The 24,492-nt window shown below is 37.5% G+C and overlaps 2 protein-coding genes across 2 annotated transcripts; both read right to left on the bottom strand.

Annotated features, from left to right (window-relative positions):
- Nucleotides 1-4,815: 4,815 nt before the first annotated feature.
- LOC134532542 (ras-related protein Rab-34-like) lies at nt 4,816-23,266 on the bottom strand. The gene is made up of 7 exons (XM_063369041.1): nt 23,024-23,266; nt 18,993-19,235; nt 11,481-11,582; nt 10,331-10,395; nt 8,837-8,967; nt 7,265-7,472; nt 4,816-7,024 (listed from the first exon to the last, which is right to left on the bottom strand). Exons 2-7 carry the CDS (start codon nt 19,229-19,231, stop codon nt 6,960-6,962), a joined length of 810 nt encoding a protein of 269 aa, XP_063225111.1. The 5' UTR covers nt 19,232-19,235; nt 23,024-23,266; the 3' UTR covers nt 4,816-6,959.
- Nucleotides 21,006-23,030, bottom strand: LOC134532543 (ubiquitin carboxyl-terminal hydrolase MINDY-3 homolog). Its single transcript, XM_063369042.1, has one exon. It carries the CDS (start codon nt 22,883-22,885, stop codon nt 21,473-21,475), a length of 1,413 nt encoding a protein of 470 aa, XP_063225112.1. The 5' UTR covers nt 22,886-23,030; the 3' UTR covers nt 21,006-21,472.
- Nucleotides 23,267-24,492: the final 1,226 nt, after the last annotated feature.

Below are 24,492 nucleotides of genomic sequence, written 5' to 3'. Positions count from 1 at the left end.
TCGAGATTAGAGGATTTTATAACCTTTAACTGGCTACTTTGCACAACTTAACGTCGCAGGAATTTTAACTCCTATCGGCCTCACCTAACCTTAACACCCACAAATTAAAAATAGTCGATGTGCAGAAGACATTAGTAAAGGCAGAGTTTTAAAAATTGCGTTTTACATATACAGAAATATAACAAGTTAATGTTTATAGCTTTTTTGTATTTCTAAAATGATCAAGAAAAATGTACACAATATTATACATGTATAGAGGAAGACGGCCATTTCTGGATTCACTTTTAACATTTCACTTTGGACTTATCGGTTGTAACTTAACGCCCCCCCCCCCCCCCCCCCCCCCCCCCAACACGATTGGTCCAGCTTCCAGTTCGGACTGCTCAGTCCAAACTGACAATTTGGACTGAATTCAGACCCTCTGCACTCTCAATCAGTCCAGGTGCTCAGTTAGGAATGAATAGTCCAAATTGTCTAATGGCTTAACCATCAAATTGGACTGTGAGATCGACAGCCCTCAGTCTGAAATGCCACTTATAGGAACAGCGTCTCACCAGTTCCAACCATCAGTCCATCCGCTACTAAGTGTGTGGCAGACATAGTTGTATACTCTTTGATTTGCTATTTTTTTCCTTTCCTTTTTCTAACTAAAAGTGCAAAACTACAATTGCCTTATCCAAAGATTCTTCCATATTCTAGGATGAAGCGATACATACGACAGCAACTGCAACCACAAGACTAGTTGTGTTCAGACTGTTCATTTCAAACTGAGCGCCTGGACTGATCGTGTGCGCACAAGGCCTCATTTCAGGCTCAACTGGCAGTCCAAACTGGGAGCTGTACTGATCTTGTGTGGGGGCCTTAACCCTTACCTCAATTGCAAATTTTGTCACTGATCGCCATGAAATATGCCTAACCATTAAAGCTTTGCCAATTAACTTCTGCCATTCCCTACACATACCATAAAAGTATTTCTTTTCCTATCCACCAACTGAATTATTTGAATGCAGAGACCTTCATATAGCATTAACAACAGCCTGATATCAGTGAGAATGATGGAACACTCTAATTAACATAAAAACTAAAGTAACAGCCATACTGCTGCACAACTGATGGTGATGGAAGACACTGGAGAACAAACCATCTGGGAACATACATTAAAGATATTAAATTTTACTCTGTCCAACTCCCTTCTGCTTCCCTTTCAACCAATCAGGTGGTCACTTTTAGTGGAAAATGACCATATGGAATTGCCTCATACCATGCAATGAAATGCAGTGCAAAATTGAAAGCAAATATACTTTAAATAAGTTATGCATTCATTGTTTGTCTACACACATTTATCTGACAAATTAAATACATTGTGACTACTGAAGCACACAGTTTCATCAACCATAAGGAAATTATTTTTTCACAAAATTAAATTTAGTTAACAACTCTGACACATGTATACCATTGGAAAAGCATTTTGTCATTAATAAAAGCCATTCTCATCTCGCTCTCGGGGACTTGGTGTTGTGTTCACATTCTCTTCACATTTGGAAAATCAGGCCTTTTCCTTCTAAAGATCCTGGGTAAGTTTTATCATTCTTTTCAGCAGCAATACACCTATTGTATGATATAAATATGTATCTAATAGTATATCATCAACTTCAGGGGTGGCCAATCTTTAAATAAACCCTTCTTTTTCCTGAATTTGTTCCATCTTGAGCATTACGTTTGTACAATCATAACTCATCTACAGCAATTAAAAAAGTTTATCCATTTGACATCCCACGTTATTTTCTCGAGTGGAATTGTAATTTTGGTCACCGGCCTACTGGGTCTGTTGCGCCCTACAACAGTCTGGTGGGGCTGTGGCCCAAGCAGTGTAGCAGCCATTAAAGATTCCTCGTCCATGCCTGCCACTATTTGAACGTGAGCCTGCCTTCAGCCTCGCGCCAGTAACGGTGGGAGCTGCCATCCCTCCCAACATGCTGAGTTTCCAGTAGCATTTCCTCTACTGGGGGGCTCAACACCCTCCTACAGGCTCTCCGCCCAAAGCCATCGGACCTTGCCGCCCGAAACTCGAAACTCTGCGTTGAGTCGCTGGCTGTACGGTCCACTCTTTCCCGTAGCGAGAAAACCCCGGCCAGACACTGACATTTCCTAGGCAGCCTCTCTTTACCCATCCAATGAGATGGTACAAGCATGTCCAGAGACTGGGAAAATAGAGGATGCCTAGGAAAATGATGGATTTAAAGTACACAGGAAGAAGACCCCATGGAAGACCGAGGAGGAGATGGAAAGAGAAGATAGTTAAAGGAATGCATGAAAGAGGAGAAGACTGGAATAAAGTGAAATATGAGGAACAGTGAAGGGACAGATGAAGGCATTTTATTTTGCTGACACGGCCCACAGGATGCAAAAAAGTTGATGATGAATTGCACAGTATAATTTACTGTTTGGAATTTTGTAAGGATGTGGAATCTCATTTAAATTTATTTAGCTGTCGAGTAGTGACTTTTTGGTTGTATAGTGGGTCATTGCTCAAGCCCTGACCAATCAAAAACTTCCTGCAGGCACGTGAACTGACATCTCCATAGATACTAGCCAACTTTGTTAGCATCTCTGGTTCGGCTGTCTGATTCACTGAGACGTACACGATGTTCTACCCAACCAAGTTTACGTTGAGGACATTCAGACTGAAAAATTTTTTTACTGGCTGAAACTGCCTAATATGTACTTAATTTCTCTACCTTAGAATTAAGCACCCAAAAACACTTGAAATATGAATAATATAATTATTTCACGGACTGATGTGCTAATCATTATCATGTATACACATTACATGTATACAAATTGTGTAACAACAAACAAATGATTCCAGTAGGAAAGAAAACTACAATCATTAAGATTTGTAAAATAATGTTTTTCTTTCCTTTTGAATCGCACACTCAGACCTGGCATTGTCAATGATTGTTTTGAGATAATCATTGTGTATCAGTGAGCAAACCACCGCTTGCAATCAGTAAAAATAAAACTTAAATTAGATGAATCACATAATTAATCTAAGGTTTATCACACATCAACATAAAATCAAATTTTTCTATCTGATTAATAAAAAAAACAACACATTCTTAAAAAAAAAAAAAAAAAAAAACATTTCTTTTCTTCAAAAAGTACTAATTTATATGAAAGTATAAAAAGTACAAAATCATGTTTTACTGAAACTAATTACTACATCATACATTATGATTAAAAACTTACATTAAAATAAATAGGCATCAAAATATTTTCAAATGTGGATCAGTAATACTAAATACAGGTAACACTGGGGAAAATAAAAATTGTAAATTCGTTAAGATCTCTAGAAAATTTGGTATCCAAAAAACCCCCAACACTTAATGATTTTGTATAGTAATGTCAAAAAAAAAGAGGGCAATTAACATACACTGAGCAAGTACCTACATTTAGTTTCATACACAAATAAAATGTTGACCTTTTTAAGATCAAATTTAGGCTGCCTACGTTTTCTTTGAAACAGTAATTTTTTTTCTTTAGCTGTTTTCATCAAAGGTATAGAAGATTTTAAAATTTTAGATAGGCAAGTGCTCTTTTTTCTTAAACTACCTATGCTATCATGCCCCCAGTGTGTTGACTTCTGCGCCAACAGCAGACACATACGAAGCGAGGTGCTACCATAAACCTTGTGCATCTTGTGCACACGTGAGGATGTGCTTGAAATGAGTGCCTAACTTGCATAATACTAGTTATACCAGTGCTACAGCTGTATTTGTTGTGCCTATGACTAAAATTAACTGACCTTAGCTGTTAATAGACATGTCACAAATAAAATAAATAAAAATTTGTAAAAAATAAAAACCTATTAATGGTGTTGCAAGGTTCTACAACTCTTTGGCATTAATATGAAAATCACATAGCTGCATGCATAGTTAAATACATAGCACAGACGCTTGATAAAACTCAGGTCGCATACACACAAAAATTTTTTTAAGTGACACTAAAATGGAATTTGTCAAAAATTTATCACACTGACAATATCTAAATACATTTTTTTATTTATAAGAGATGGTAACAATTCTTTCTAATCTGAGGTAAAATAAGAAAATAAGACCAATGCATATTTCTTTCCAACTTTCAAATTGCTATAGTATACGCAATCCAAGCGCTCTGTAGCGTGCAGTACTACACTAGCTGCCTGCATGCAAGGAAAAAATAGGTTTTAACGTTTTAACCCTTTTACCCTCACAAAGTAAAAGTATTTTACTACATCAGTAAATTGTGGGATTTCAAAGCATTCACTAAAAGCAATCATAAATATGTGTTATTGATATTATATTGACGTTGACCGAGGCTACACCCCAAGCCCGATGTGCTTCGCCCCGCTTCAGCCCCCTTCTCCCCCCACCCACACCTTCTATTCCTGTCAACGTGTGTGTGTCCGTGTGCGTTTGTCTGCTCCGCAAGAGACTAATTCTTCAGAAGGTGTCTTGCCAAACTTACGTAATTATTTGAGAGTTTTAAGCCCAGCCTGTTACCAAATTAATACACAATATTTTTCCAGTTGTTAGGTAGGCTAAGGCTACACCATGCCAAAAAAAAAATTAAGGAAAAAAAAATAGGGTTATGACCCCCACCGCCTTCTGGCTACACTGCTATGTGGTTGTAACTCAAAAATTAATTCTTCAGAACAACTATAACCACAAAAACAAAATAAACAATTACTCACGCTTACCTTATAGAAAGGATACACTTTTCAAATACAAAAAAAAAGTTACTTAAAACAAACTAAAAAAAAACACATGCAAGTAATTCAATTTTTGACTAACATCTGTACTCCTTAAAATTATTCACAGTATCACATTGTTTGTTTAGTGTTAATATGTAACCATTAATGTAATAGACATCTTTAAAATTTGACATACATCAATAACAAGGAATTCGTAGATCACAAAAAACAATTCATCGCACACCTTATATAATATAAGACAATAAGAGTACATCATATCACATGGCAATAAGGCATTTTTCACAACGCCCGACTAGATTGGATGACAGTTATTACAGTTAAGGCAAGCATGGTTCATTCACATAATTTAGTACTAAAAACATGAAGGTTTTTTTTATAAAGTCTAAAATAATGACATTAGTGTATATAACTATGTAATGTAACCAACAGCAAATAACATGCATATCAAATGTGATGTGAGACATATTATTATTACTATTACTATTAATGGCAAGAACAAGAAGTACACTTTGTGACAGAACTTGTAATGGAACATTTTCTTTTGAGACAAGTGAACAGAAACTATGGCAAATACATAAATACTGTTCCAATAAAACCAACCATGCAAATGGTTGAGAATATTAGTTAGGTACCTACCTATGCAATTTCTTCTGCTAGTGATTTTGTAACAATTTAAAATCATCAGTTTCAATGAATGAGTTTTCAAATTCAATACAAATCTAAGTTGGAAATTTGTAAAATGCACCTCAAATATTTAATGTACAAATAAAACATTAATATTTAAAACCAAACAGAAATAAATGATGTTAACTGAATATACAGTTTCATAATAGTACAGTTCAGATTAGAAACTTATTGATATGTCAACAATTCTAAAATCTCATGTCACTCAATGCAACCAAAATATTTACTAAGGAATTACACTCACTGTAACCCGTTCACGTAACCTATACTAAATTTTTATTTTGTTTTTTATCATTCAATAACATTTAACTAAATTCTGAACCACAAATTTTCTCAAAGCATTAATTTTTTCTTGAAGCCAACTCTCTTGTCAATAAATACAAATAATTTAAGTTTTTTACTAACGTTAAAATAATTTAATTGTACGAACTGAATCACAACAGAAAAATAGATTATAGTCCTTTCTTCACACAGTCTGAACTCAGCTTTAAAAATTTTACACTATATGTGACTTCTCTGGTTGGTTATTAAGTTAACTTACCAAATATTTTTAAAGATCTGAAATGTATCATTAATCTTAGTTTTAAACTGTAGTAACTACTTATTTTCACTAAAGGAAAATTTTCTTTTTGATGATTAATAGTAAATATTCACTTATAATTCAAACAGTAACAAAATAGAACTTTAGTAACGGGAGAGTATCAAAATAATTTTTTTATTTAATTATGTAGGTGGTATTTAAATTGTGTTTTGGTATGCTATTTCATTTGTAACCTGAATTTTTATTACTGACATGTTTGATGTTTAGAACCACTAACAGTTTAAAGTTCTTAAAAAACAATTGTATATTTAATTTGTAACTATGAGAAGCACCAGAAATTATGTTCGAGATTTTCCCATTGGTGACATGAAGGCAGAATTATTTATGGTACAATATTATGCCATTTATTACAAAAAAAAAAAAAATCCATTGAAGTGTGGAACAACATTCTAACATGCCTCTACATGTTTGCAGACTCGCAACAGTCACTGAAATGCATTAGCCCTAAACTTAATCACAGCTTGGATATGATATTACCATCAATTTTGAACATTGACATTTGCCAGGGGACAAATGCTAGCGTTTGTAACTGGTGGGAAATAAATCCCCAGAGAATTATTTAGAAAAGTCCCATTTCAAGTTACAATGAATTAAAAACGATGGTGTATTTCTGTGAATTGCACAGCATACACAGCCAAGGCACTCAGGTTAGAAATAACTAATGAAAGTGGTGTCGCAAAAATATGACACGAGTGTAAAAGTTCCGACCCTTAAAGGTAAAAAAAAATAATTAAGTGTTACAGGTGCAGCTACAATTTTTTTTCCTTAAATAATGACTAGAAAAAATTTAGTACATCTACACCTACGATATGTGATTTTTGTTTAAAATTTTAATGTCCGTGCAGCTACCACCATTTGTGCGAGGAGTAGAAATAAAGTAGATGGCAGCACACCGGAGCCACAGGTAAAGCTGCACCTCGTTCACTTTGCACAGCCGCCGCACTTCTGCCTCTGCTTGCAGGCTGTCCCGCCCGCTCTCTTCAGGGCTGCAATCACACCACAACGCGGCCTTTCTCTTTAGCCGGTCGCAGTATTCTGGTACCCCACATTTAACTTATTCAAGGACGCTCTTCAAACGTTTCACCGCGGAAACACTTCCAAAGGCTTTTGTACTTGTTCTCAAGGCTTCAACCCATTTTCTCGGCAGAATTTTAATATCATATAAAAAACAGTTGTGCACTATACGTTACAATTACGTTGTATAAAGTTGAAGCGCGTGTACTCACAGACCAGGTCCGAGCCCACGGTGAGCACAGAGCCGTTCCCCGCCTCCTGCTCCTTGCGCACGGAGGCGTCGAACGACAGGGCCGCCATCCGGGAGAACATCTCCGCCACGTTCTCCCCCGTCTTGGAGGACACGGCCCAGAGCTCCGCCCCCAGGCGGGCGGCCACGCCCACTGCGTTGCTCTCCGCCTCCGCCATCCCCGCCGCCGACTGCCGACAACACCCCCGCTACTCTCGCAGCCGCCTGCGGGCCACCTCCCCATTACCCCATCACCTAATGTTAGAGACCGGAAAAATTCGCGGATTCATTTCACGACAGCCTGAAATTCAAATAGTTATACCTTAGTGCTGCCTCTGCTATTGGCTCACAACTCACCCGGATGACTCCGGTGCCAGTGAGAAACACTCGAACGTAGCTGTATCGAATCACAGGCAGCTATGTTGGGACACCTTCACAAGACGGCAGCCAATGAGAGGGTGGCATTTGACCGAGTGTACGTAGAACTAAAAAGTTCATCCTAGAGGTCATGGAACCCGAAAATTTTTCCAGTCCCTACCTAATGTACAGTTTTTCAAACCCCACAAAAAAACATATACATATATATACACACACATATATATATATATAAATAAATATCAAGGTCTAGAAGTTACCATGGCCAAAACTGTAAACATGATCTGAAAATAGTGCATTAACTTGTATGGTTTCCAATGAATTTTATTAGCTATAGAATTACTATAATTTTTGTCCTACTATTAGGGTGAACACAAGTATATAAAAAAAAATGTGTGTGGAGTCCACCTGTGACAGAAGTGTGTGTCTACACACACTGCTTCTAACGTTTTGGTATAACAAAGCTAGTTTCATAAATATGTATAGCAAAAAAAAAATAATTAATGAATAAACTTAAGTACATATTATTAGATTTTAAAATCGGCCACATTACTCACACCCACTTTTGATTAGGGAATTAACCTGTGCATGGAGTCCATGCATTACAGAAGTGAAACTTCTTGCTTATTATATTATCAGGTATAGGAAACATATTTTTTTTTGCGAGGTCACAGTAAAAAGAAATTATAAGCAAGTATGCGAGCACTAAATTATGCTGTTGCACAATTATGCAAGTGTGAAAGTATGCGAGTGTGTAAGTATGTGGGTATGAAATTATGCGAATATGTAAGTGTGTAAGTTTGCAAGTACATATATACATGTGCAAGCCTGCACATGTGCATGTATACAAGTGTGCAAATATGTAAGTGTGCCAGTATGTAGGTGTGCAATTATGCAAGTATGAAAGTATGCAAGTCTGCAAGAACGTTGCATCCTTTCTGCCTCTCCCCTGCCAACTCCTCTTCTTCCAGTATACCCAACACGAACATAACTATTTCCCTCTTCTCCCGGTCCCCCCCCCCCATACCTGACTACGCTTCTCATGCGATAGGAATTTTCGTAATGCTCAAAAATTGTAGCCCCCTTTCAGCAAGGACGTTTCACTTCAAACCAACTAAATCAGCGACAGATTCTATTGGTTTTGCCGGCCGCAGAGCCGCTGCCCCGGAACTGGACTCACCAGGAGGTCGCGCTTGGTGCCGACCAGGAAGACACGAGGGTCGCCTCTGTTCACCTCCAGGGCCTCTCGCAGCCACTGGGCGCAGTGCGCCAGGGTCGCCGTGCTCGTCAGGTCAAACACCACCGCCACCACTGCAACCGCACGGCGGCACGTCCCCCACATACCTCTGGCACGGCATGTGCACGTTCATTCACACAGCTCGGTGACGCTCCATCCGTTACACGATAACCTCGCAATCACACCAACTACAGCTGATATCGAAACATTTAAATGTCGGGAATCAAATGTTAAATAAAACATAATTTAAAAATTTTTATTTTTAATTCTATTATTAACAAAATTTAAAAAAAAAAAAAAAACAAGTACGCAAGTATTTTTGTAATTGAAAACTTGATATCAAATTGATATTTTCACCAAAATGTAGTAAGTGCTATGCCTAGTTGTATACATTTTCCTAGACTTCCTCAGAATCAAGTTTTTTGGAACGCTGCTCTTTTGATTTTCAATTTATAAATTAAGGACGCTCGGTCCATTTCTCGAGGGGCTCTGTTGTTCTGCTTGCTGTTTGGTGATCTGTGTTACATTAGATGAAGCCTGACAGTTGGTATTGCAGTCAGTAACCTGCCTCTCGAGGTCGGTACTGCCCTCCCCGTCACGTACTTCATGAACGAGGCCCATCTGCCCAGTAGCGGCCTTTCACGGAGACCCTCCTCCAGAAAATTGGAAAAATTTACTCTTTTAAACAACATTATTAACCAAACCTGCAACTTAAATTTCGACGATGGTTTTGCTAATTTATTTTAGGATATTTTGATATTCTTTCCTGATGAAATATCCTCAGGTAAGTTTTATAAATTCTTACGATTTCGGCTACAATCAAGTCATTATACATGATAATAAAATCTTTGAATTTTTTGACGTGATAACATCTTATAAATCGATGAACTCCGGCTGCACGCACAAAAAAAGCATGACTCATTGTCACGTTCCACCTGAGCCGAGCATGCAAGAACTAGCCAACCACCGTGCGAGAAAATCTTCTATAATATACAAACAGGTAAAGGCGGGCTTTTTTTAACTAATTGTTCGTGATTATATTTAAACAAATTATTTAAAATTAAATTTTGCAAAAAACTGTAAATAATATTTGAAAATTAAAAAAAAAGTATGCAATTTTTCATCAATGTGTTCTTATGAAGTTATCACGTAAAATTATCGTCCGTAAACCGACTTTACAGACAACCCCCCCTTTATTTTTCTGATACGTAATTAATGTTACAAGATGATGAAAATGTAATTTTCCTTTTTCCGTTAATGATCATATATTTAACAGAACACTAGACAAACAAAAAATAAAAAAAATAAAAGAACTGGCAAGGAGGGAAAAAAAATGGGGGGGGGGGCTTCCACTGGCCTGGAGTCGTCCCTGTACCTGCCTTCCACCAGGAGAGCGACGAGGGGAAGAGAGGATAACTCGTGGCATACTCCACTTACCGTGCGCGCCCCGGTAGTACGACGCCGCGATGCTCTTGAACCGCTCCTGGCCGGCCGTGTCCCATCTGCAACGACACGCTTCGCTCCGAACACAGCCAACACAACCCTCCCCCCACCCCCCCTGACGCAACAGCGTTCTCCGTGCCTTCTTCTGCGATGTTACTCACACATCTAACAACAGTGCAGTTTCAATTAAATATGTGAGAGGTGTGTGAATTGGCCTTTAACAAACAAACTGCGTTACAGCATGGTCTAGAGCTAGGCCAGATTGTTAAGCTATGAATTACAACGTAACAAACTATGTTTTTGCTGACTACAATGGTTTAAAACATGGTTTACATCATGGTTTAAACTAAGTGGTTATTATAAAAAAAAACTTTTTTTGAATAATGTATTTTTAAGTAATATCTTCATTTTTAAAATAAGTATAATTCCATTCTAATAACAAAAAAAATATTATCATTAATCTTTCTTGTGATTCACTAGAATAAAACAATTATATATTAATCAATATAATATCATTTAAATTATCTGAATAAGTTAAAAATCATACCCCACTAAATAGTTCTCTAAAATTAAAAATATTATATAAAATTCCTTTTCGGTGGGAAATCACAGACTGTCCTGTAAATCCCCATTCTGTGGGAAACACCCATTCTATGGAGAATCATCCTCCTGTGGGGAAACACCCTTTCTGTGGTTAAGTCCCACTCAGATGTGCAGTTTCGGGACTTCAGTTCTTTAATGTTACAACTTGTCTGGTTCAACATGAGTGGCAGAAAGTGGGATATTGTATGGCTTTCTTTTGAACACTAACATAATAATATAATCTGGTTTTAACCTCTCTCTCTCTCTCTCTCTCTCTCTCTCTCTCTCTCTCTCTCTCTCTCTCTCTCTCTCTCTCTCTCTCTCTCTCTCTCTCTCTCTCTCTCTCTCTCTCTCTCTCTCTCTCTCTCTATATATATATATATATATATATATATATATATATATATATATATATATATATATATATAAGCATAAACAGGTTTTTTAAAAAACCTGGTTTTTTTCCGAACCCTGCATCAAACTAAGGAAGTCATTCCCCCAGAATTGTGACCCAAACCCTCACACTTCTTGCGGTCGACACCCGTCAACTGGGTACACTCACATCTGCAGGTTATAGGGCACTTGCAGCACATCGAACCGCTCCACTTCAAAGTCCACGCCGATAGTTGCTTTGTAGTTGCTGTCAAACACTTGGTGACAAAATCTGAAACATTTTAAGGAATGCAAACGACTACCAACATTCTTACCCCAGTTTAGACAGATGCAACACAAACACTACTGAGCTAACAGTTTTTGCAATGTTGCGCCCATATAGTAGCATCACTTTTGTAATGTATCTTAAACTCTAGTTTCAATTCGCAAGTTTACCCCAGCAAATGGAAAATATCCAAGATGATCCCTATTCACAAAAATGAAACCAAACTAAATGTTTCAAATTACTGACAAATTACTTTACATAATGGTTTTTCTAAAAATTTTGAAAAAAATTTATTCAAAATTCCTAACTTCCAATTTAGGAATTAACTAACTTGTAATCAACTTGGTTTCATTTCTGGTATGTCCACATCCACTTATCTAATTACTTTTCTTCATCCTATCTATGACGCAGCAACAAAGAGGGGACAGGCTGACACCTGTTATTTCAATATAGCAAGGGCCTTTTATACTGTTAATCATTCATTGCTACTTGACAAGTTATCTAATTATGGTTTATGTGATTAATTTGTACACTGGTTTTCCAGGTATCTCAAAAATAGATAATTTTATGTAGGTACTCATTATTCAGTGCTAGTTCTGGTGTTCCTCAGGGAGGTACTTTATCACCCCTGCTTTTAGGTAGATAACAAAGCAATGCTACCTAATGTAGCTGTTACCATGGAACAACATTCAGAAAATTTTTATATAGGTTTTAGTTTCATGGTCCATAGACCCCAAAACTATTGTCAACTAAAGTTATATAGGTATTATATATATAATCACAATTTTGTGAACATAATTTCAGTTGCAATTATTTCATAAAAAAAATTCCATACTGATACATAAAATCTAGTACTGGAAAATCTCGGTTGAGTTGTTAATGGGCAATATCTGACCAAATGGGTAGAAATGGGGAAGGCTTTTTGAAAAACAGAAAAATCACTGTTAACTCCTATAATGTTGAAAATATTACATCCTTTTGAACGTATTACAATTTGTAGAGGAATATCAAAATCTTTTGTCGGAATACGTTTTTGGAACAACCAATTATAGCTGCAAGGAGTTAATAAAACAAGGGTTGGAGGACAAAAAAAAAATCTAACTCCCTTCGTAGGCACATCAAATTCATACAGTGTGTGTATTAATCTTATAATTTTTATCTAAAACTTTTGTCTGAAATAATTTTTGATTAGACGAACCATTGCTGCCAGGGGTTAAAAATATAAGGGAAAGAATAAAAAAAAAAAAGGTGATTGTACTTACGTACGTGCGTGAGAAGTTATACTTCTTTGGCATCATTAAAACATAGTTTTTAATTACATGCAAATAATTAATTGCAATAAAATAATAAAAGGGCTGGAAAAAGATAGTCAACACAGTCAATAAAAATAGGTTTAAAATTGAAAAATTAAATACATAAAATTTAGAGAATAATAATATATGACATAATTTGTACTAAATATTATAAGATTCTTGATTTTAAATATTTATTATTGATTATTTAATATTTTAAAAGAAAATAAATAAATTTAATAATAAATTCAAAAATTTAATTTAAGTTTATTCAGTTTTTAAATTTTATTATTTTCTTAATTTAATATTCACTTTTAATTTTTATCGAAAATGGTTATCATTAAATTTGTTCAATTATTTTTATAAATATTTTTTTATTTATTCAATTTAATAATAAATATTAAGAATTAATATTATAATTTGATGTTAAATTTTAATTTTTATTACAAATTTTTAATTAAATGTTTTATTAAATTTATTTCTTTATTTTGTAAATATTAAATAAACAATAATAAATATTTAACATTAATAATTTAATAATATTCAGTATTAATTATCTAAATAATAATATTTGAATTTGTATCAATAAATAATACATACCTCAATTATATTGGAGCACTTGAAAAAGTATATAAGCACAATTTTTTTTTTACTGATATTTATGAATAGTAAATAATATTAATCAAAATATTCAATTTAAATCACTACTGAATATAATTTATTAGCATATATATAATTCACACTTGTATGAAACTAAAATACATGTTGTGAATGTAGAAACTAAAAACATGTGGATAAATATTATAAATATGAAAACAGTGATCAGAGGCGACGAGCGTGCCAACATGCGCGACTAATAGAGGTTCTATTTCTATTTTGTTGGTAGCTTTTTTTCTAGACTTAATGAGCGGTTTAGCGAGCAGCTTCAAACTGTTAATTTTGTGTTAGTGATGCACGCGCATCTTAAAAATAATATAAAAATTGGTTGTCTGTAAAGTCGGTTTACGGACGATAGTTTAACGTGACAACGTCATAATAAAACATTGATGAAATGATTGCATACTTTTATGAATAAAATTGAATCATTTTTATTGAATTATCACTATTTTGTATGGATACAAAGAAGGAGTGAAATGAAATCTACAATTTAATTGATAAATTTACTTTTATTTGTGCTCATTAATTCAAATATGTTTAATACTTTAACGAAGAGATTATTTTAACTATAACTTTTGTACATGTTTGCTATTTAACTTCTTCCAAACTGTGTTATTCTGTTTAGGATAGGACGATGATATTAAAGGAAACAAATGGGAGTGTTTCAAGTTTAATGTGTCTCGAAAAAGTCAAATCGATGGTTGTTCCAATTGAGTGGTAGAGAGATAGATGCGGCGCAAGCGTACAATGAGCGTAACTGGACACAGCGTAACGGGACAATGTGCATTACAGGACACTTTTTCGTGCATGCAGCCGGCGTTCATCGATTTATTAGACGTCACGTCAAAAAAATAAAAAAATAAATATATAAAGTAGTAAAAATATTTGAATTAATGAGTGCAAATAAAAGTAAATTTATCAATTAAATTGTAGATTTCATTTCACTCCTTCTTTGTATCCATACAAAATAGTGATAATTCAATAAAAATGATTCAATTTTATTCATAAAAGTATGCAATCATTTCATCAATGTTTTGTTATGATGTTGTCACGTTAAACTATCGTCCGTAAACCGATTTTACAGAAAACCAAATTTTTATATTATTCAATCCCTATGATAAATTACATGTGAATTTAAATTTATGTTTTTCTAGTTTATTTTTGTAGCCTTTCTGTTATTATTATTGTTGTTGTTGTATATGTCTGTAATTATCTTGTCCTGTTCAGTTGCTGCAAGTGTGCTCACGTGTGCTGGCCAGGGGTGGTCCCCCCTCCCTCAGGCAGGGCTGTCCGCTCTTGGTGGCAACAGAGGGGGCTGTCCACACACTTGCTGCGACACTGTATTTGTCTTTTTTTAGTGTCGTGCCCACTGCTGAAGCCTTCGGCTGTTGGTGGGCATGTGACAATGTGACAATAAATAAAATGTAAATTAAACTTCGTGCTAAATTAATTAACTTCATCAAATTTAATATTAAAAAGATTACATGTTTGTCATTAGAGTTCAGTTTTGATTCAAATGGCTATCAGTTTCATTATTTTGATTGCAGTTCTGTGCTATTGTGGTGTAGTAACTTCAATTTCAGTGTTTTATATACTGAGACGCTTTTCTGTGGTATTTTTGCTTTATCGCAACTCACCATATAATCGTGTTCCTAATTATTATTACTAGATGTGTCAACACAATGCCAAAGGAATTAATAACGAAAAAATGCAAGTTTTTTGTGAGAATAACATCTTTTCTCACACACAATGAAATGGCAATGTTTACTTCTGAGGCGGTAAACCGAGAGTTTGGGGCTGGGAGGAGGTGGGAATAATTCCCACTAAATGAACATGCCTATCTGAGCCACTAAATAGCATGACAAACCTCATATTGTGAGCATTTTAAAAGCTGATCAAGATATCAGTGTGGAATAAATTTACAAATTAAAGCTAAGAAAATTAATAAGACAGAATGATAGTTATGTTTCAGTGTTCTAAAATGTATTCTTTGGGTATGAGAAGTGACTAAAACAAATATTAAATATGAAACAGTAATTGCTCAAATACCAATTTTCTTGAATCCAAAATCTTGAATCACAAAGAGTATCTTTAATTTATCCCTCAAAACCAAATCTAGATCTAAATAATCACTTTAAAAAAAAAAAAAAAAAAAAAACCCTCCAAAAATCATATCTTGCAAATACTAAAATACTAAAGATTTGATGGTGCTAGAGGATTTAAGGTATTACAGGTAAGAAAACTACAGTACTGAATCTGGACACCATTGGAACGGACATCACACCACATTGTGCCATATGGTGGTCATCGTTCTAAGCCTCCTAGTTGTGTGCTATGCTGCACGACGGGAAGACTGCGCACCGGTGCCGTCTTGAGCTCGGAGGCGGTACTTCAGTACATGCGCCAGCAATGCTGCATTCATCACGGCGTCTCACAAACACTACTTAGCTACTAACCCTTGTATGATGCTATACATGAATTACTGTAAAAAAAAAATTATGCTTTCCATATTTCCCCCCATATTCAAAATAATGGATATGTATGTAATTAATATATTATTATGCCTGGCTTCGAAGGCCCTTCATGTAGAAGTGTCACTGGTGCTGCCCCACTGCATTGGGGTCCACTTGGTACCCCCATGATATCCTACGATAATGGACATTTACAACCCTTGACAGAGGTGCATCTGGAGTTAAGAACCGTGCTAGGTGCAGGAGAAAAGTCCAGAGTGCCCAGAATCCAGCTGACGCCATAGTTTTATCAGATGATGTCACCTCACAATGCCAATAGGCCCCTCAATCCTTGGATAACATCCGAGGTCCAATCAGGGTGGTGTACCCCCCCCCCCCCCTCGGCTGTGTTTGCTACACAGTTTAAGAGCAGTGTTGCTGCTGACCGCCATCTGGATGTGGTACATTAGCGAGAAAGATGCCTTCAAGTGAAATGCCGGCCAACTTCCACGCCAATCACTGACCAGCATGTTTGGGTACGCAAAGGAGAAATACATTGTGAAAAGTACCCGTGTTTGCCTGGAATAAGAGTGCAAATTCTACACAGGATTTCTTAAAGCTTGGCGACTGTTAGAACTGCAACATATTCGATATTGCCAGTTCATAATGTTATATTGCCCCTATAGAATGTTAACTTTCTTTAATCGTGAACGAGTTCTTTACCTGCTAGGTGAAATAAACTAAACTAACAAAACACTTCATACAAATATTCGCTACCCATGATCAAGAGAAAATTCAACAGGAACAAAACTTTCTGTTATCCTTTGTAATGTTTGGGATTAAACTGCTGTACCCACAATCTGATTAAAGTGAGAGGGATCATGTTGTTAAACTTTCTCTATCAGCACAAGAGTAAATACTGACAAAACTAGTGCTCCAAATTGCTTAATTGCACAAAACTGTGAATAAACAGTCATTAAAAGTAGTCTCCTTGATTCAAGGTATTATTTTGGACATACGTCAATTCTGGTAACACTGTATGACATAAGGAACGTCAATAACGGACAAAAAGGATGAAAAATCTGCCGAAAAACCAAGTGGTAGAGTGGTTATCCTCTACATCTGTGGTTTTCTGGAAAAAAAATAAGACAACTGGGAAACAAACACTGTCTAAGAACAGTTTTCAAGTCAAATTTCACGATTAAATGCATGATCACCCAGAGTAAAACCATCCACAGACATGTTTCAGTGTCAGAACTGTGTTTATCAGATCCCCTGTGAATGCACATCAACATACATCAGAGAAACTGGCAGAGCCCTTTCCACACGCATTAAAAAAAAACAATATAAAGAAGGGTGAAACTCAAAAATCTAGACTGGCCTCACATGCCTGGGACCACAGTCATAAAATACTCTGGGGAAAAAACCCAAAAAACAAAGGAAACTAAAATAATCAGTAATTATTGTCAGCAATACCAATGTTATCAGTCACTATTGAATTAAAAAATATGTGGATACCTTTAGTTAAAACTAAAACTAACTAACTCGCACCAAGACACCAGCCAATAACATGAGCTCTCAGGTGCACGGCCAATCAGAGGACCGCTCGTCTGACTTTGACCGCACAAGAAGAGAGGGTCGAAGGTATGCATACCACCTGTTTTCCAGTGTCCTCTTATCAGTCTGTTTGTGCATGAGGATGGGACGAGATCTCAAATCCCGAAACATCGCGCCTTATGTCTGTGCTATCGTGTTGTTTTGTCACATCGATGGGTTTTGTTTGTGCTCCCCTGTGTTGTCGTGTTTTCCACATTATCTGTTTAGTATCATTGTGTGTTGTCCCAGGTCATGTTTTGTCTTTATTTAATGTCCATGTTGCTACTGTCTCGCCGGCCATCTGTAATGTTATAATTTTTTTGATTAATTCCTTCCATGAAATCTTCTGACACTAGCTAGCTGATTTTGGCTTGTTCTTTGAGCACTTGCATGCTTATCTTTTTGGTATAATCATCCCTTTTGCCCATTATTGAGGTTTCTAATGACATACAGCGTAACCGGCAATTGTGTATTTCCAAAATAATATTTTGAATCTATCTTCCTCAATGCAAGAACCATTCAAAGAAAGTTTAATTTTTTTTTGGGGGGAGAGGGGGGGGAAGAGGGAGCAACACTTAGTGACATTCTCAATATATGAAATGTTGCTAGTGTAAGATGAAGAATGAACTAGATGTTAGATAACAAGAATGAACTATATGATGTGTGTGTGTCTATATATATATGTATGTGTGTGTGTGTGTGTGTGTGTGTGTGTGTGTGTGTACACTACACTTTGAAGATGTGCGAATCGTATAAAAGTCATTACGGACTTCACTCCACTTGGTATGTAGCTGTGTGGCTTCTCCGATGCAACTTTAGTGAAACAACATGGTCTGATCCACCCCACTGATTGAGCATGTTCACTTCCAAGATGCCCACAAAATACATAAATAAATACAAAACAGGCTCAAAGATTTCAAAAATCTCTCATTAGTAACAGGTTGTGCACATATACTAATGGTACTCTTCAAATGCTTACCTCTCAGGTTACAAAAGAAATCGGAGAATGTGAGCAATCCTCCCCTTACCATTCTTTCCACTGAAGGATGTTTAGGACAATTTTTTTTTCTTTTTCCCCTGCAGAACTTACAACGGTTATTAACGCCAGCACTTGTACAGCTGCTTACAACAGGAATAATGTTCACAAGAATTCCAGCGAAGACGTCTTTGAACATTATCTTTGAAAGATTTGTGCAATGGGAGTGCATGACTTGATGTAGGCTTTTGGACATACGCCATTGCTATGCTCATGTATGTCTGTAGAAGAAAGCTACTACTACTGCTTTTTGTCATTTGTGTTTTTTGTAGTTTTCTTCTACAGACATACATGAGCGTAGCAATGGCGTATGTCCAAAAGCCTACATCACGTCTTTGAACACTTGAAACAACTCTGCACACAACCAGCTGACCAAAGTGATTACCTGTTGATAAGGCAAGTTTTCCCCACACCGACATCGCCCAGAAACACCGCCTTCGAGATCTTGAGGCCCGCCACGACGGGGAGGCTTCCGGAGCACGCGTCGCGCACTGCCCTCGCGAAGTCTCGCTGCGAGTACGGCGTGGCGTCCGAACGATACGGCGGCGGGAAGCGACAGATCTGCCGGTCCTTGCAAGCCTCGTCTTTCAACATTTTGTAGATAGCCGAACGTGATTCGTACATAAACCTGTCCGAAATGGGAAACAAAAAAAAAATGTTACCTCTAAGAGAAATATAGCTTCTTAGTAGCAAAAAAAAAAAATTGTTTATTTTGATAAAACAGCAGCAAAATATTTATCATTCTTCGCAGACATACAGAAAATGTTATCTCTTTAATTTCACTTGTGATTCGTGTGCATTTTGTAATTTTATTTATTTATTGTGAATATTGCGAACAGTAAAGATATGTATAAGGATAATTTTCAATGTTTGCATTTACATCAATTATTTAATTGTAATGCATGTCATGAAGAAATTTCATATTTTTGAAAATTGGAGATTGAATCAAATTCTACCATACATCTGAGTAGCTTACTCATGATTCATCAGACTAGGCTAGGTTAGCAATGCTCCTGTGTAACTCAACCAAAGCTTAAATATAATTATTTCTTTGTGTACTGAAATTCATCCCCCATAGTGAGGTTATCCCATTGGCCAACAATTTCTTCATTTACATAATCCTGCCCCTCTTTACAAATTCTTAGAGCACACGAGGTATTCAAAAACTTTCATTGCGTAAACGCCAAAGCCGCAAAGGAAGAGCCCCAACATCAATTCCAAATATTTTCAAGTAACCATTTCATAAAACAATAATTATTACTACTCATATTTTGCAATCAACTATATTTCAATTTGTCTTTCTGGAACATTTTTAATCTTAAACAAAAACTTTTCCTTTAGCAACACTGGGTTATGTGCCACTGTAATGCAAACAAACGTACCGTATTGTATGAAATATGAATAAAAATAATTTCCAGGAAACTACCATTTTAGAAAGCTTAACCCTTTACTAACTTTAATAAATCTAACATCGTATTTTACAACAATGTTACATGGGAAGAAAGGTTTGGTTCACACAAAAGAAGAAAAGTTAGGTACCTATACAAATTAATCCATCATTGGTCGTGCTACGAGCATGTCTCACACTAAAAAATAAAATGGTATTAGTTTTGAAGACGGGTTGGAGCAGCCTTGTCCTTTCGTCTTCGAGTTTCAACTTTCACTGAACACCACCCAAATTGGTTGCAATGAATGATGCACTGTAGATCTTAGGACAGGTCTCTGTCGAGAACTCTCTCATCACGCGACCAATCACGTTTGTAAAACCAGAGGAGATGGATATGAATATTATCACTGTGACTCTGTTCATTCAGTTTAGTTAATGTTTTTTTTTTTTTTTTTTTCCCTCAGTGGTGCTGAAGCATATTTCCCTAAATTAAATCTGTTTGTTTTCTGTGGTTAAAAATCCATACTTATAAATACCTAACTATTTTTGCATGATTTTAATTTTTTTTTCAAGGGCTTAAAACATTACTTAGGTATAATTCTAAAGGTGATAGGATAGGTTTTGTAATTTTTTAACACTCATGTTCTGTTAATGTACTATAAAATAATTTTAGGGAACAAAATATATACAGTACCTATAACAAGTTGCCAATAGATATTCTTTTATGCACTCAAAAATGATTTTATCGGGAACGAGTTCTTTACCTACTAGGTGAAATAAACTAAAATAAACAAAACATTTCATACAAATATTCGATACCCACGATCCAGAGCAAATTCAACAACCACAAAACTTCCTTAAAACTTTTTTAAAAGAGAAAAATACTAATGTGTGACCAATGACAGGTTAATAAACTCAATAGATACGGTACCCTAAATATGTCTCTCTGTAATAATTACACAACCATTCGTGGGAAATCAGAAGTAAAAGACAGGTAAAAATAAGTTAAGCTTTCACAATTCAACAATATTTTTATTTCTGTTACAAAATTGAATAAAGGTATACCAGTTACACACCTTTTCCAGGAAACAAATAAAGCACTCGTATTGACGCATAGAAGAATGAAGTAATTCTGGAAAATTTCGGTTCACATAACAATTCATCATTTAGTAATACTCCAGACAGATACATTCTTGGCTACACCAAACCAAAACAAATGATTTTTTTTTTTTTTTTCAATAAATATTTTGAACGTCAATAGAGCAACTACATCTGGCAATACGAAGCGAGCAATAAAGACATCATTACGATTACAACCATACAATGGCTATAAACAATCACACACATTAAAACAGCATATACGGCATTACGATATACGTACTCGCAGTCGAAAAAACGTGCTAAAATAATTTTAGTACTATGCGGCTTTAGGCTCAAATGGTTTGACAGAACGTGCATGGTAGTGAGGGACAGGGGGATCAGTTGAGGGAAGGAGGGCCGCCCGACAGCCACTGCACTTCTATGCTCGGCCACTTGGTCTGCAGACAAGTGAGCATCGCGTCGCTGCTCAGCACGCTGAGAACGTCCGTCTCGAGCAGCACGGCGCTGCCCTCGCGATACACCACCTGGCCGCCGGGGCACGACTGCGGCAGGCCGTTGTAATGCAGCAGCGCGAAAGTGTCCGGGGTCGACAGCTTCTCCTCGGGAAAGAACTCGTCGAGGAACGCACTCAGCAGGATGATGCCTAGACTCTCTGGGTCCAGCTTCTTCACCATGATGTCCACGTACTCCTTGTCCGAGACGAGGTCCAGCGTCCTCAGCACGTCCTGCAGTAGCGGAGCCGCGATGAAGTTGTTGCCCTCCGGGTCGAAGCTCTTGAACACGCGGCAGGCGACCTGGGTGGGCGTCTCTGCGCTCGCCAGGCGCTTGTCCGGCGAGAACAGCACCGTGAGGTGCGTCTCGCTGGCCAGCAGCCACACCGGGTTCTTCGGGTTCTTGAGGAACGACCCCACCTCGCAGTATCGGAAATGTTCGAGAAGCGTGAGGAAACCCACTTCTGCCTGCTGGTCCACGCCTCTCAGCCTCAGACCGTCAATGTCCCTGTCGTGGTTCCACACGTAGCTCACGGCTCGACCCGTCAGCATCAGATTGATCAAGCTCTGGCTTGCGTGGCCGTATGTTTCGTCGATCAATGACTCCTCGGGTTCGTTCATTTCGCTGCGGATCTGCTGTAAACCTTTGGTACACAGCACCGAGTAAAGGAGATGTAAAACACCATACTTATCTCTCAAAATGCTGATCCTCTGAGTGTAAAATGTTCTCACATCACCCATACTAGCAAATGAAATCAGTTTCAGACGTGCGTGAAAATTCTCGCAATCCAATGCTTCAGGTTTAATTGGATTTTCTATTGAATCCACTACTACTGGTGATTGTGAACCATCGCTGCACTCAGAGGGTTTGTTAGAGGGGTTTTCATTCATTGTAGCAATGAAAATTTTTCCCTTTGTGTAAGCATTGACTTGACCGAGGATATCGCAAACAGCTTGAACTAAATGCCTGTTACATGACTCTGTGTCAGCATCTCTCCAGTTGTTACCCAACTGTTTGGAGAGTATCGACTTAAGTATAAATGCTTGAACAGGCGCTATAACAGCGCACGGTCCGCCTTCATTTTGCACAAGAGCAGTGGGTTCGTACTTACTGAACTGAAATCCTTGCGCCCATCTTCTGAAGACATCTTCCTTAATACAGGATCCCCATAACAAATTGCGCACATCACGAAGTTCACTGACTGGACTTGTATGGCAGGCCATTTCCTTAGAATGTGCGTTTTCATACAAAGCTACTCTCTCACCGACAAGTGGCTGTAGCTCATTTTTCACATCCATGAATTCATTACAACACAAGCAAACGCTCTCTCTGTTTAATTGCTGGACTCTACACCAACGTGATTCCCACTGACAAGATGACGAAGGTAAATACAAACAACACAATAACCCTAGTGTACTTCGTCTCACAAAACTCACCAATTGTGTAAATTTCTGCCGTGGCAGAGCTGTTACGACACACAATGGTACATTCCCATCATTATTTAGAATATATAGTATAAATTCAAGTTTTTTAAATGACTCGAAACAAAATAGTTTTGTTTAAATGTTTCAAATTAAAAATCCACTAAACATAATTATTGATTTTCTCATGTCAACAATTAATTTCGACACAACACACACTACAGTTTCAATGCAAATGGCCGTTGTAGCCAGTTAAAGCCTTGATAGAATTGTTGGGCATTTCAAAATAAAATTTAGATCGATTTTTTTCCAACAATTTTAGGGAAAAAATATGAAAATCGCAAACACAGTCAGAAAACCTCAATTGAACCCATAAAAAATTTATATCGAATAATGTGAGCATGGTACAAAATATAAATATTTAATTTCATAGCCATCTTGGATTCAACTTAGTATTATTATTATTATTACTTAACCTGCAATTGGGCTTTCACCCGGTGGCAAGAACTCCCACTCACTCCCCTCTCCCCCCCCCCCTCCATCAGCTTTCTCCTCAGCTCCCTCCCATCCCTGACCTCCACCATTTCCTCCCCCAGCCCATTCCACTCCCTCCCCGTCCTCACCAGGAAGGTGTTCCGCCCTCTCTCTGTCCGCCTCCACACCCTCTGGAGCTTACATCTGTGGTCTCTTCGTCCTCTGTACTCCCCTCTATGTACTTTGCTTCCCAATTGCCCCCATCCCCCTTCCCCCTTCAGCACCTTGAACATCCTGACCAACCTTTCCACTCTTCTTCTCCTCTGTAACGTTTCCCACCCCAACTCCTTAATCATTTCCGTTGGGCTATGCAGTTTCCCATCCTGCCCCTCCCTCCTTCTCCACATTCCCATCACCCACCTAGCCGCTCTGCGCTGCACCCCTTCCAGCTCCTTCACCTCAGTCACCAGGTAGGGGTCCCAGACCGCCGCCGCATACTCCAACATTGGCCTGACCAATGTGGAGTATGCCTTCTCCTTTGTCCTCCTCCCAGCTCCCTGCAGGGTCCTACCAAGCAACCCCAGCGCCTGCCTTCCCCTCCTGACCACCCCCTCTATGTGCTCCGCCCATCCTAGGTCATTTTTCAGTGTCACCCCCAGGTACTTATATCCTGCTGCCTCTCTTATCTCCTGCCCCTTCCAGTAATATACATTTCGTGTGACTTTCCTCCTCTTTGTAAATCTGACAACTTTTGTCTTACCAACATTCAAGGACATTCCATTTTTCTCCGTCCATTGCTCCAACCTTATCAAGTCCTCTGTTAAACATCCCCCTTCCCCCACAACCTCATACACTACACAGTCATCTGCAAATAGCCTCCATCTGGCTTTCATGCCCTCCCCCAGATCGTTTATCATAATTGTGAACAACAGAGGCCCCAGCACACTCCCCTGTGGCACCCCCGACGTCACTTCCCCCTCCTCGGAGCTTTCCTCACCCACTCTCACTCT

This window comes from Bacillus rossius, chromosome 6 (assembly GCF_032445375.1).
Source record: "Bacillus rossius redtenbacheri isolate Brsri chromosome 6, Brsri_v3, whole genome shotgun sequence".
In the NCBI taxonomy this organism is placed as follows: Eukaryota; Metazoa; Arthropoda; class Insecta; order Phasmatodea; family Bacillidae; genus Bacillus; species Bacillus rossius.
This window is presented reverse-complemented; position numbering and strand designations above follow the sequence as displayed.

Bases quoted from the DNA above. Each gene is read 5' to 3' on its own strand.
- LOC134532543 (XM_063369042.1), bottom strand. From the start codon at position 22,885: ATGGATGTGAAAAATGAGCTACAGCCACTTGTCGGTGAGAGAGTAGCT.
- LOC134532542 (XM_063369041.1), bottom strand. From the start codon at position 19,231: ATGTACGAATCACGTTCGGCTATCTACAAAATGTTGAAAGACGAGGCT. The intron at 11,583-18,992 runs GTAATCACTTTG...AAAATGTTTCAG, and splicing joins AAAACTTGCCTTATCAACAG to ATTTTGTCACCAAGTGTTTG. The intron at 8,968-10,330 runs GTAAGTGGAGTA...GTGCGGTTGCAG, and splicing joins GTACTACCGGGGCGCGCACG to TGGTGGCGGTGGTGTTTGAC.